The 14,098-nt window shown below is 47.0% G+C and overlaps 1 protein-coding gene across 1 annotated transcript in view; it reads left to right on the forward strand.

Annotated features, from left to right (window-relative positions):
• Positions 1-977: 977 nt before the first annotated feature.
• LOC125456289 (uncharacterized) overlaps positions 978-14,098 on the forward strand; it is a 60,160-nt gene continuing 47,039 nt past the window's right edge. Inside the window, exons 1-3 of the mRNA XM_059648229.1 lie at positions 978-1,079; positions 2,767-2,988; positions 11,871-12,894. Of these exons, the coding sequence (XP_059504212.1) occupies positions 978-1,079; positions 2,767-2,988; positions 11,871-12,894 (1,348 nt within the window). The remainder of the gene's footprint in view (positions 1,080-2,766; positions 2,989-11,870; positions 12,895-14,098) is intronic.

A 14,098-nucleotide genomic window follows, 5' to 3' on the forward strand; every position in this document is an offset into this window, starting at 1 on the left:
TGGACATGGGGTGTTTTACTGAGGTGAGAACAAATGTCTTCATCCAGAGTGTGGGGAACCTGTGGAAGTCTCTGCTACAAAAAGCAATCAACGCTAAAACATTGAATGGTTTCAAGAAGGATTTAGATTTAGTTCTGAAGGTGAAAGGGATGAAAGCGTATGGGGAGAAAGTGGGAACAGGGGCCTGAGTTTGATGATCATATTGAATAAGGGAGCGTTTCCTACTTCTGCTTATAGTTTCTGTTTCTAGGTTAATGAAGAATGGGCAACAAATGCTGGTCAAGCCAGCCATGCCTTTATCCCAGGAAAGAAGAAATAAATGATATTTCTAGAGATCAACTATTTCCTTCTGATTTAAAAAAAAGATGAGAAGCTTTCAGAGGAATTTAAAAAAAGCACTTCCCTATTCTCCACGCCCCAACGTGTTCTCTTCCTGAGTTTTTGTCTTGCCTACAGCATTGTTGGAGACATTGACTTTTAACCCTGCAGACTCCAGGCCAATTCTGGGGCTCCATTTACAGGGGACAACTACAATGGGGAAAAGGGTGTGGGCGTTTAACAGTCTCTCAAACTGCAAAAGCCAGCCAAACAATGCGCAGGTCTATCAGAGTAGGAGGGAGGGTGGGACCCCTGATTTCTGGAGGTCCTCGCCCCAGGCAGAGTTTAGAATTACAAGCCCAGCTCCTGAAACTGACACTCATTAAGTTTCAGCAGCAACTTCAGGCTGAACTCCGGTCCGCCGCCAGCTAAATGTTCCACTCTGTTTTGCCTGTCGTCAGAGAGACCAGTTAGATTTGCTCTTTTTTTGCCTTTTATAGTGTTTTTTTTCCCTTTGGGTATTAATTGGGTGCACTGGGATGCAGCTTGAACTGAACCAGTGTCTCTCTCTCTCTCTCTCTTTCCAGTAGTCTTGCACAGACACACACACACGTCGCTGGAAGTAGAGTTAAAAAGGGATGTTGACTAAATATTCGGTGATGGTGATTGAAAGAGGGCCGCCAACGGGAGCTGAAGGTGGGTCAACATCTTACTGTGTTCGCAGGAGGAGAGACCTGCAAAGCCTGGTCTCTGCAGTCACAGTCAGGTTGAAGTGGGGGGGGGGGGGTACAGTTTGTGGAAGGCGAGCACACTTTTACTGTGATAATGGGAACTGCAGATGCTGGAGAATCCAAGATAATAAAATGTGAGGCTGGATGAACACAGCAGGCCCAGCAGCATCTCAGGAGCACAAAAACTGACGTTTCGGGCCTAGACCCTTCATCAGAGAGGGGGATGGGGTGAGGGTTCTGGAATAAATAGGGAGAGAGGGGGAGGCGGACCGAAGGTGGAGAGAAAAGAAGATAGGTAGGAAATGCTACACTTGCCCCCACACCTCCTCCCTCACCCCTATCCCAGGCCCCAAGATGACTTTCCACATTAAGCAGAGGTTCACCTGCACATCTGCCAATGTGGTATACTGCATCCACTGTACCCGGTGTGGCTTCCTCTACATTGGGGAAACCAAGGGGAGGCTTGGGGACCGCTTTGCAGAACACCTCCACTCGGTTCGCAATAAACAACTGCACCTCGCAGTCGCAAACCATTTCCACTCCCCCTCCCATTCTTTAGATGACATGTCCATCATGGGCCTCCTGCACTGCCACAATGATGCCACCCGAAGGTTGCAGGAACAGCAACTCATATTCCGCCTGGGAACCCTGCAGCCATATGGTATCAATGTGGACTTCACCAGTTTCAAAATCTCCCCTTCCCCCACCACATCCCAAAACCAGCCCAGTTCGTCTCCTCCCCCCACTGCACCACACAACCAGCCCAGCTCTTCCCCTCCACCCAATGCATCCCAAAACCAGTCCAACCTGTCTCTGCCTCCCTAACCTGTTCTTCCTCTCACCCATCCCTTCCTCCCACCCCAAGCCGCACCTCCATCTCCTACCTACTAACCTCATCCCACCTCCTTGACCTGTCCGTCTTCCCTGGACTGACCTATCCCCTCCCTACCTCCCCACCTATACTCTCCTCTCCACCTATCTTCTTTTCTCTCCATCTTCGGTCCGCCTCCCCATCTCTCCCTATTTATTCCAGAACCCTCACCCCATCCCCCTCTCTGATGAAGGGTCTAGGCCCGAAACGTCAGCTTTTGTGCTCCTGAGATGCTGCTTGGCCTGCTGTGTTCATCCAGCCTCACATTTTACACACTTTTACTGTGTTTTTAGTGAGAGTTTATACTCAGTAAGGAGTCTCACCCCAACAGCAGGGGGCTCAGGTAATAAAACACTGCTGCGACTTTGCTTTTTTTAGAAACAAAGGACAGTCAAACATGGCACGCTCAATTATGGCAATTTCCTTAGGAATTTATTTAATCCCCTCTAATGTAGGACCCTTTCCAGGGTTCCACAGAAATTCAATCAGACATGTAAAAGTTAGACTTAAGACTGACTGACTTGCAAAGAGAGGGCCTGTGGGGAGTTCTGAAGGGAACAGAGGGATTTGGGAATGAATTCTGATCAGATGGAAGGTATGGAGCAGAGACATTAAGAAGGCCTAGTCATAAGATTGAAAGGTTTGATATTCCACTCTGAAGTTACAGCGATAGAAAGGGGCATGTACTGCGCAGTGAATTGAACTATTCGAGTAGTAAATGTGGATAGTTTGTTGTCAGGTCAAAGCTAGGGCCTTGTTGTGGGTCAGCGTCAGGCTGCATTTTGCTGGGTGGAGATATTAAAATCCTCTCAGTAAGTAAACATGTGGCCTAACCCCTAATTGCAGGCCTGCTCTGATATCACAGGAGGTGGACCTGTTCTGTTTGGCATGGACAAATGCTCCCACCACCAGAAAGTGGGTAAATCTCATCTGTGGAGCCTGAAGGGTCGTTGCCATGGCCCTAATGCCCTTAGAGAGGTAGGTGGCCTGAGGATGATTGAAGAGGAGTCCTGTCAACTTGCGCTATTAATTTTATTGAGGCCTGAATCTCAAATCTTGGGCCCACTGGTAAGAGTAGGTCATATGATACACAGGCCTGCGGTGCTACAATGGCCAATCTGCCCAGTAACACCCATTGTCGATGACCTTTGACCTGGGAGCGGTGTAACAAGGAACATTTGTAATTCCTATAAAATGGTCCAAGATTATTTTTTGGAAAGGATTTGTGTAGAAGTAACAGCTACAAAAAGTGATGATTTCTTCACTTGGAGGCGTCATTCAGTAAACTAACTGAATCATAATGAACCATCAACCTCATTTATTACTCCAATATTTCATTTCCCCAGTCCTTCATCAACCCTCCCCAACTCTGATGAACAGTCATCTACACTCAGCGTTAGTTTGCTCTCTATCTCCACAGAAGCTGCCTGACCCACTGTGATCTCCAGCACTTTTTTTGTTTTCAGTACAGATTCTAGCATCTGCAGTAATTTGCTCCTATATTCCGTAAGTTTAGTTATTTTGGTTTAGTTTATTTTAGTTCAGAAGGAGGGTCACTCGACCTGAAATGTTAAACCCTGATTTCTCTCCGTAGATGCTGCCAGACCTGCTGAGCTTTTTCAGCAATTTCTGCTTTTGTTCGTTATTTTGGCTTATGGTTTCCCCGTGGGGACTGAACATAGGGGACACCTTCTCCTGTTTAACACTTCAATTGTTTACACTCACGAAGTAAAGCCCACCCCTATGAGCAGAATACAATCATGATGCTTCAGCAGTTTTTAACAGGAATGAGTCTGATGCTGTGAAATTGGTTTCAAAGATGCATAAAAATAGATTGCAGGAGGAAAATGGAAAGGGTAGTCTGAAACGAGATCTAAACTTTTGATATACATTTAAAGACTCTGACCTGGCAGCGTTCATGTGATTTGTGTGGGCACCGTGGTTTTCCTGAGGCTGATGTTTAATGAGTTTTGGATGCAGAGAGAGATTCCACAGAATCCCTCTCACTTTGATGGGTGGTGTAAGGACGTGGAAGTCACTAACACCAGAATTTCATCCAATTAGCGTGCAGCAAGAAATTGTAATTACACAGCCAATGTATTTTGGTGCATTCTGACAGGAAGTTCTAGAGTGTGCTGTTTTAGTACTGTAGTCCAGTTACTAAACCATTCGGATATATTAATCTTTCTCATGCATCCCTTTTCACGGGTACAATGGGACCTTGATCAGATGGGTCAATGGGCAGAGGAGTGGCAGATGAAGTTTAATTTAGATAAATGTGAGGTGTTGCATTTTGGAAAGGCAAATCAGAGCAGGACTTATACACTTAACGGTAAGGTGGGAGTGTAGCTGAACAAAGAGACCTTGGAGTGCAGGTTCATAGTTCCTTGAAAGTGGAGTCCCAGATAGTCTAGGTAGTGAAGAATGCATTTCGCATATTTGTCTTTATTGGTCAGTGCATTGAGTGTAGGAGTTGGGAGGTCATGTTGCAGCTGTACAGGACATTGTTTAGGCCAGCATTGGAATACAGCGTGCAATTCTGGACTCCCTGCTATAGGAAAGATATTGTGAAACTTGAAAGGGTTCAGAAAAGAGTTACAAGGATGTTGCCAGTGTTGGAGGGTTTGAGCTATAGGGAGAGGCTAAATAGGCTGGTGCTATTTTCCCAGGAGTGTTAGAGGCTGGGGGGGTTGACCTTATAAAATCATGAGGGTCATGGATAGGGTAAATAGATAAAGTCTTTTTCCCAGAGTAAGGGAGCCCAAAACTAGACGACATACATTTTAGGTGAGAGGGGAAAGATTTAAAAGCAACCTGAGGAGCAACTTTTTCACTCAGAGGGTGGTGCATGTATGGAATGAGCTGCCAGAGGAAGTGGTGGAGGCTGGTACAATTACATAATTTAAAAGGCATCTGGACAGGCACACAAATCGGAAAAGTTTAGAGGGATATAGCATAAATGCTGGCAAATGGGACTAGATGAATTTAGGACATCTGGCTCACATAAACAAGTTAAACCAAAGAGTCTGTTTCCTTGCAGCGCATTTCTATGACAATTCCAATGGTCACTGTCAGGAGCCTAGTCTATCAACCTGATGGAAACTAGCTGCCAAGTGACCCATACTGTGTGCGTGTGGGAGCATTGAACAATGTGCAAGGCATCTATGACAGGGAGAAAACTGTCATGTTCTACTTTTTTAGAACATAGGACAGTACAGCATGGGACCCAGGCCCTTTGGCCCATTGTGCCTGTGCTGTCATGACGCTGTTCTGAATTAATTCCATCTGCCTGCCTATCCCTCTATTCCCTACCTTTTTAAAAAGTTGCTTTTGTATATGCTTCTACAACCTCCCCTGGCAACATGTTCCAGGCACCTTCCATCCACTGTGCAAAAGAAGGAAACTTTCCTCACACATCTACTTGAAACATTTCCCCTTCCCACTTAAACCTATGTCCCCTAGTATTTAATATTTCTCCTCTGGGGTAAAAAGACTCCCACTATCCATCCTAAGAATCTTCCACAATACTTAACCAACCGCTGATGTAAAGCTCACCGGCCTGTAATTTCCTGGACTATCCCAGTTGTCCTTTTGAAATAAAGAAACAACATTGGTTATTCTCCAGTCTTGTGGGCCTTGCCCGTGGCTAACGAGGATATAAAGATCTCTGTCAAGGCCTCAACAATCTCCTCGCTTGCCCCCTTTAGTATCCTGGCATAGACTCCATCAGGCCCTGGGGATTTAACCACCATAATCATTTTCAAGACCACCTCCTCATCAACATCAATATGACAACTCCAAGTGGATAATTCAATTGGAAGAAAATAAGCCTGCACATATATTGCACCTGTCCAATATGATTGATAGACACAAAAACAGCAGTTGCTGGAAAAGCTCAGCACGTCTGACAGCATCTGTGGAGGAAAAATCAGAGTTAACGTGGCCCTTCCTCAGAATCGTTCTGACGAAGGGGTCACCAGACCCAAGACGTTAACTCTGATTTTTCCTTCACAGATGCTGCCAGACCTGCTGATCGTTTCCAACAACTTCTGTTTTTATTTCTGATTTACAGCATCCACAGTTCTTTCAGTGATTTATAGACTTTGTTTGAAGTGCAGATGCTATGGTAATTTGCCTCAAGGTCCTGCAAATATTAATGTCTAAATGAACAGCTGATCTGTTTTAGTGATGCAGCCTGGTATCACCATGGCACTGGCTCACTGTACACTCCAATCTGATCAGCTCCCCACCCTATTGTTGTATCCCTGCAGGTGTGGGTTCCTCAAGTCCTCATCCACTGTCCTTAGGAAATCATTGAACTTCTCTACTTCCACCTCCCTCCTGGACAGCCTGCTCCAGATCATTAACATTTCATTATGGAAAAAAGTTATTTCTCACATTCCCAGTGCATTTCACAACCAAAGCGATACAGCTATGTTCTCAAGCCTCAGTAACTTCACATTATTGGATCAGTTCTTGCTTGTGTACTGTCAAGCCTCATTGGTGTATCATACTGGATATCAAGACCTGCTATTCTTGGATTTGTCACAAAACTTAAAGGATTTATGATGTTCCCTAATTTACTCGAGCTTCAGACTCAGGTTGATAAACAGCATGGACTGGGTTTTTATACTGAATAAGGGTCACTATTTGTTAAAAGTAATTCAACTCAATCTAAACAATTACCGTCACCAAATAACATGACTAATTAAAACTCTAATTTCCTTCAAAACTCTCCTCACACATTTACACACTCTCGCTCCCACACTCACTCTCATGCTCTTGTCGTCACCTTCGCCCTCGTGCTCTATTTCGCTTTCACACTCTCTTTCGTGCTGTCTCTACGCACTCGCATTCTCTCCCTCCTTGTGGTCGTTCGCTCGCTCTTACACCCACCCACCCACCTATGGCTCCAAATCTGGATGAATTACTTCTTGCTGATCCAGAGGTTCCTTCCTGGCTTACCTTTTCAGAATGCTTCCACTGATTCTCAAATGTCGCAGGGTGGTGAGTTCATTTAAATGTGATAATGGGAACTGCAGATGCTGGAGAATCCAAGATAATAAAGTGTGAAGCTGGATGAACACAGCAGGCCAAGCAGCATCTCAGGAGCACAAATGCCGACGTTTCGGGCCTAGAACCTTCATCACACAGGGGGATGGGGTGAGGGTTCTGGAATAAGTATGGAGCGAGGGGGAGGCGGACCGAAGATGGAGAGAAAAGAAGATAGGTGGAGAGTAAAGTATAGGTGGGGAGGTAAGGAGGGGATAGGTCAGTCCCGGGAAGACGGACTGGTCAAGGAGGTGGGATGAGGTTAGCAGGTAGGAAATGGAGGTGCGGCTTGGGGTGGGAGGAAGGGATGGGTGAGAGGAAGAACAGGTTAGGGAGGCAGAGACAGGCTGGGCTGGTTTTGGGATGCATTGGGTGGAGGGGAAGAGCTGGGCTGGTTGTGTGGCGCAGTGGGGGGAGGGGACGAACTGGGCATCTAAATGTCATGGTTTACAGCAATTGCTGAAGGAAAGATAAACTAGTTTTCTTCATGTTTAAAGTCAGTCTTGACTACAAGAGAAACAACATAGAACATAGAAAAGTACAGCACAGTACAGGCCCTTCGGCCCACAATGTTGTACAGTGGAATAATCCTAATCCAAAAATAAAATAACCTAACCTACATTCCCCTCAATTCACTGCTGTCCATGTGCATGTCCAGCAGTCGCTTAAATGTCACTAATGACTCCGCTTCCACGACTACCACTGGCAAACTATTCCATGCGCTCACAACTGTCTGGGTGAAGAACCTCCCTCTGACCTCTCCTCTTTCCCTTCCTCCTAACACCTTAAAACTATGACCCCTCATGGCAGTCAATCCTGCCCTGGGGAGAAGTTTCTGGCTATCGACTCTATCCATGCCTCTCATTACCTTGTACACCTCGATCAGGTCACCTCGCTCCCTCCTTCTCTCCAGAGAGAAAAGTCTGAGCTCAGTCAACCTCTCCTTGTAAGACAAGCCCTCCAGTCCAGGCAGCATCCTGGTAAACCTCCTTTGCACGCTCTCCAAAGCCTCCACATCTTTCCTATAATAGGGCGACCAGAACTGGACACAATATTCCAAGTGTGGTCTCACCAGGGTTTTGTAGAGCTGCAGCATAACCTTGCGGCTTTTAAGCTCGATCCCCCTGTTAATGAAAGCCAAAACACCATATGCTTTCTTAACAACCTTATCCACTTGGGTGGCAACTTTGAGGGAGCTATGCACTTGAACACCAAGATCCCGCTGTTCCTCCACACTGAGGAGAATCCTGCCTTTAATCCTATATTCAGCATTTAAGTTCGACCTTCCAGAATGCATCACTTCGCATTTATCCAGGTTGAACTCCATCTGCCATTTCTCAGCCCAGCTCTGCATGCTGTCAATGTATCGGTGAAGCCTGCAATAGCCCTCGATAGTATCAACGGCACCTCCAACCTTTGTGTCATCAGCAAACATACTAACCCACCCCTCAACCTCCTCATCCAAGTCATTTATAAAAACTACAAAGAGCAGAGGCCCTGCGGGACACCACTCAGCACTGACCTCCAGGCAGAATACTTATCATCTACAACCACTCTCTGCCTCCTGTCAGCCAGCCAATTCTGATTCCAGACTGCCACATCACCCTGTATCCCATACCTCCTGACTTTATGAATGAGCCTGCCATGGAGAACCGTATCAAATGCCTTGCTGTGAAGCCCATGTACACCACATCCACTGCTCGACCCTCGTCAACCTGTCTCGAAACTTCCTCAAAGAACTCAATAAGGTTTGTAAGCATGACCTGCCCCTCACAAAGCCATGCTGACTCCCTTTAATCACTCTATGCTTTTCCAAATAGTCATAAATCCTAGCCCTCAGAATTCTTTCCAAAGCCTTGCTGACCACTGATGTAAGACTGACTGGTCTGTAATTTCCAGGGATTTCCTTATTCCCTTTCTTGAAAAGAGGAACAACATTTGCCTCCCTCCAATCTTCTGGTACGACTCCCGTGGAGAGTGAGGAAGCAAAGATCTTCAAAGACGATTGCTGGGCAGGGTGTATGGTGTTGTTGATCAAGTCCCTCTCTGCAACATGCTCCTAGCTCCAAGCTGCTCAGTTACATAGAACATAGAACATAGTACAATACAGCGCAGAACAGGCCCTTCAGCCCTCAATGTTGCACCGGCCTGTGAATCTAAACCCACCCCCTACACAATCCCATCACCATCTTACCTGACAACCAATCACACAGCTGTTGGCAGGCAAAGAGCTGTTGTCATTATCAACTGTTCACTCGTCCATTAACCAATCAACTTTTCATTGCCAGCCAGCCAAATGGACTACTTTCTCAAAACCTGTGTGCCTCTGGCAAATCTCGCCTCGAAATCCTTTGCTTCAATGAGAACAAGAGCAGCACCACCTTGTTGTTAAATCTCTCCAAGTCCTTCTCCCCAGTCTATATTTGTCTCCTAAACAGCATAAAAATAGATTAGCTGGTCATTAGCATGAGTCATATGGGACTTTATTACATGCAAATGACAACAGAATCTTCATTTGATTTGGTTTATTATTGTCACATGTGCCGAGGTACAGGGAAAAGGTTTGTTTTGCATGCCGCACAGATTATGCCATTTGAAGTACATATGGATAATCGAGCAGAGGGAGGATATAATGTTACAGGTAGAGAAGGTGTGAGGGCAAGACTTTAGAAGTAATTGGCTGCAAGGTTCTTTGGGATCCTATATTGTTCTAAAAGGCACTCCCTGATTTATAATCAGTGACTCCTATTTCTAGATGTTCAGAACAGATCCTCTTCATATCTGCCCTGTCAAATCCCAGCAGGATCTTAGATGTTTCAATCAAATTATTTTCTATCATAGTTTCCATCAAGAAGTGACAATCAGTGATTTTGAATGGAAATTGAAGGGCATTTACAGGAAATAAACCTGGAAGGTGAAGGGGATACAGTAGGGAAATGGCTCCGACTGGATTGCTTGATCCAACAGATTTGATGGTTTGCGTTGGAAATAATTGAGTCTGTAACTATAAACGCCACCCTTTCCTGTTAACATAGTGATTTACTTGTGGATAAAAGACCAGGCTTAATCCAATTCATCCTGGGGGTCACATATTGCAACAACAAGGGAGGCATTTATTAATTGATTTGTCCTCAACAGAGTCCGTGAGAAGTAACCCTAGGGATGGGAGGGTTTGGTAATCTTGTGTCTGCAGCCAAATGTTCTTGCACAGGCCTTAGCACACAATTGTCCAGTCTCAAATCATTCTACTTCCAAAACATTCATTGGTGAACTGGGGTCTGAGGTTTTCACTGGGGAAGGAAACATTGAGAGATTCACTAGAAGTGGTCAGAATTATAAGAGGCTTGGACAGCGTGGACAAGGAGAAACTGGCCCTATTGGGGGAAGAATTGAGAATGAGAGGGAAACCGGCTTAGACAAATTGACATTTTTCCAGTGAGTGCTTACTGTCTGGGATGTACTGTCTGAGAGTGAGGGGGAGGCAGGCTCACTTGAGTGGTTAAGGTCTGTAATGTACTGTCTGAGAGTGTGGGAGAGGCAGGTTGTTGAGGTTTTCAACAAGGCATGGGATGATGATCTGGAAAGTAAGAATGTGCAGGATTCCAGGCAGAATACAGGGAGCAGCACTGACTCAATTGCATCTTCTTAGGGCCAGTACAGACACCCACACTCTGAATGGTCTCCTTCCATGCTGAAAGTAGTTTCTTATCATGTGAGATATCTCAAGTGATTTTTGATTTTTGAAAGCAACCTGTTTGAATGTTTAACTGAGCACACTTTGGGGCAGCTGTAAGTTACCCTTGGGTCAACTTGGCTCAGAGGTATGGTCACTACCATTGCACTATAGAGTCCGTTCAAGTTGATATGTAAGGTATTGTTAATTGGCCTGTTCAGAAATATTGTGACATACGTCAGGAGTGCGCAGGACCTGAACGCAGGCCTCCTGGCCTGGAAGTGGGGACAACTCCCACTGTGCCACAAGAGTCCTCAGTGAATTGGTATTTGAATGAATTGTTATTACCTGGGGCGGCACGGTGGCTCAGTGGTTAGCACTGCAGCCTCACAGCACCAGGGACCCGGGGTTCGATTCCAACCTCGGGCGGCTGTCTGTGTGGAGTTTGCATATTCTCCCCGTGTCTGTGTAGGTTTCCTCCGGGTGCTCCGGATTCCTTGCACAGTCCAAAAGATGTGCAGGCTAGGTGGATCGGCCGTGCTAAATTGCCCATAGTGTTCAGGGGTGTGTGGGTTATAGGGGGGATGGGTCTGGGTGGGATGCTTCAAGGGGCGGTGTGGACTTGTTGGACCAAAGGGCCTGTTTCCACACTGTAGGGAATCTAATATAATCTAATCTACCTGCTTCCACTTGGGGGTCTGTGTTACCTCGTCACAGAAATTATGCTTCGGTACATCCAAAGCAACATTCTGGAAATGCTAAAAATGTTAAATAAAGAGAGAAAATGCGAGAAATATTCTGATGAATGGTTAATAACCTGAACACTTTTTTGTCTCTCTCTCTTTCCCTCTGTCTCTCTCCCTCTCTCTGTCTCTCTCCCTCTGTCTCTCTCTCTCTCTCTCTCTCTCTGTCTGTCTCTCTCTCACTGTCTCTCACAGTTGCTCCCTAACTATGACAAATTTTTTTTCATTTTCTGATTGGATTACTTTTTCTGCCAATTTGTTTTAAATTTGCCTCGGTTCTGTTACAGATAGTATACTCTGGCTGTGCTATTCTGTGCATGTAGTAAATATAGGGATATATCTGCAGACTAGATGGGCTGAATGTCCATGTTTTGCACTGAGCTGAGTCTCTCTGACTCGATAACAAGTTGGGGTTCATGCAGTCAAACAGGGACTGCCTTCCTTATTGGCTGTCTGATGTTTCCTCTCTCCCTTCTTCGCAGGTTGGTTGCATATGTTACAAGCTGCCCTTGTCAGAGACGCTGAGGTACATCGAGATGGCAGAGAGTGACATTGTGCCTGGCGGGCAGAGACTGAGGTTACGTGAGCGAAGGAGTACCGCAGGCCCCAGTGCAGATCGTAAGGAGACCAGGGGTTGGGGTTCAGCCGGGCAGTGGGAGGATGATGTCTGCTTGGCCTCCTCCAAAAATCAGCCTGGTCCCGGTGCCCCAGCCCTCCCGACCGATCAGCTATTCCAGACATGCGCGAGGTCATTGGGCAGAGCTGCCATCCCACAGGCAGAAGGCCGAGATTGCCCAGATCCAGGAGTAGGCCGGGAACACAGACAGGCCCAGAAGGACAGAGGACCAAGATGCACCTACTTAACAGATAGTGTCCTGGGCTACCAGGAGCCTCCAGTCGACAGAGAGGGGAAAGCCCCCAAACAGGGCACCAATCCAGGATTAACGGGTAGGGAATGGCCAGGAATGATCAGCTTGGGAGATGTGCCTTGGCCAACCAGGGAGAAGCCTCCTCTGAAACTTACTGCCAAGACCTGGAGGCCTCCGAAAGGGTTCTGGAAAGTTCTCCGAAGGGAAACCGCACCTTTGGGCAAAAGACCGGGTACCTTTCATGATGTGATTGCCCAGGAGAAGACCGGGAATGCCAACACCTCAGAGCATCTAAGCAGCCACAGCAGCGTCGGCTCGAGGGCTACGCCAGAGGGGTGGCCAGGGGCCGACGTTTTGCAGAGGTCTGCCACCGGGCCAGAGAAATGGAGTGCATGCAGGCTGGGCCAGCTGGAGGCACTTTGGAAGACGGACAGCTGGGAGAGTGTGGGCAGTCACCCTGGCCTAATGTCGCTGAGCGAACGGGTGGAGATGAACCGCTTCCTCCTGAAGAAAATGCTGAAGACAGCTGACTGGCTCGAAGGTCAGTCCCAGGAGGTCTCCACAGCCCACATCTGCCAACGTGAACCCCTCCTGCTGGCAGACCACAACTTCCCTGGAAATGAACTCATCAAGCAAGGTAAGGTCTTCCCTACAAGTGTCTCGAATGTTAATCCACTGTCAAAAGTTATTAACAGAGGCCTTTTGCCCAGCACTACTTCTCTCTATTACTGACGCGTGGGCATCTGTTTGAGTGGGATGTACGGGATTCTCTCCCGGACATCCATTCCCATCAGGGTTTGGACTTTGGCCATGAACCTTGGGAGCAGAGCATCCCCAGTGCCAATTACAATCACTCAGGTTCGATACAAACATTTAATTCATTCATGGAATGTGGGGATCTCTGGCTAGGCCAGCACTTATTGCTCATTCATAATTGCCCAGAAACTGTTGCAGAGCCCAAAGGGCCAGGCCAGCAGGGCAGCTAAATGTCAACCGCATTGCTGTGGGCCTGGAGTCACATGTAGACCAGCCCAAGTAAGGATGGCAGATTTCCTTCCTTGAAGGACATTATCGGACCTGAACTATACATCCTCACACCCCACTTCCTGTAAAGACTGCATCCCATTCTCTCAGTTCCTCTGTCTCGGTTGCATATGTTCAGATGAGGCCACATTCAACAAGAGAGCCTCCAAAATGTCCACCTTCATCTTCAACCGAGGATTCCCCAGCACTGTTGTCAACAGCGCCCTCAACAAGGTCTGACCAGTCTCCTGCACTTCCGCCCTCACGCTTTCCCTTCCTTCCCGCAACAGCAAGAGGGTTCCCCTTATCCTCACCTACATACCACCAGAATCCACATCCAGAAGATCATCAGACACCATTTCCTCCACCTCCAGCAAGATGCCACCACCAGGCACATATTCCTTTCCCCTCCTTTGTCCGGCTTCTGTAGGGACCATTCTCTCTGGGACACTTGGTCCACACTTCCTTCACCCCCAACATGCCCCCCACAGCCCTCTGGCATGTTCCCCTGTAACACCTGCCCATTTACCTCCTCCTTCCCCAGTATCCAAGGGCCCAAACATACCTTCCAGGCGAAGCAACACTTCACCTGACTTCCCAGAATCTAGTCTACTGCATTCGCTGCTCACAATGTGGTCTCCTCTACAATGGGGAAATGAAATGTAGACTGGGTGACCGCTTTACAGAACATCAACATTCTGCTCGCAAAAAAGACCCTGAACTACCTGTTGCCTGTCACTTCAATGCACCACCCTGTTCACTGACCAACGTCTCTATCTCTGGCTTGCTGTAGTGTTCCAGTGAAGCCCAATGCAAGC

The sequence above is a fragment of the Stegostoma tigrinum genome, chromosome 8, assembly GCF_030684315.1.
Source record: "Stegostoma tigrinum isolate sSteTig4 chromosome 8, sSteTig4.hap1, whole genome shotgun sequence".
Taxonomy (NCBI): Eukaryota; Metazoa; Chordata; class Chondrichthyes; order Orectolobiformes; family Stegostomatidae; genus Stegostoma; species Stegostoma tigrinum.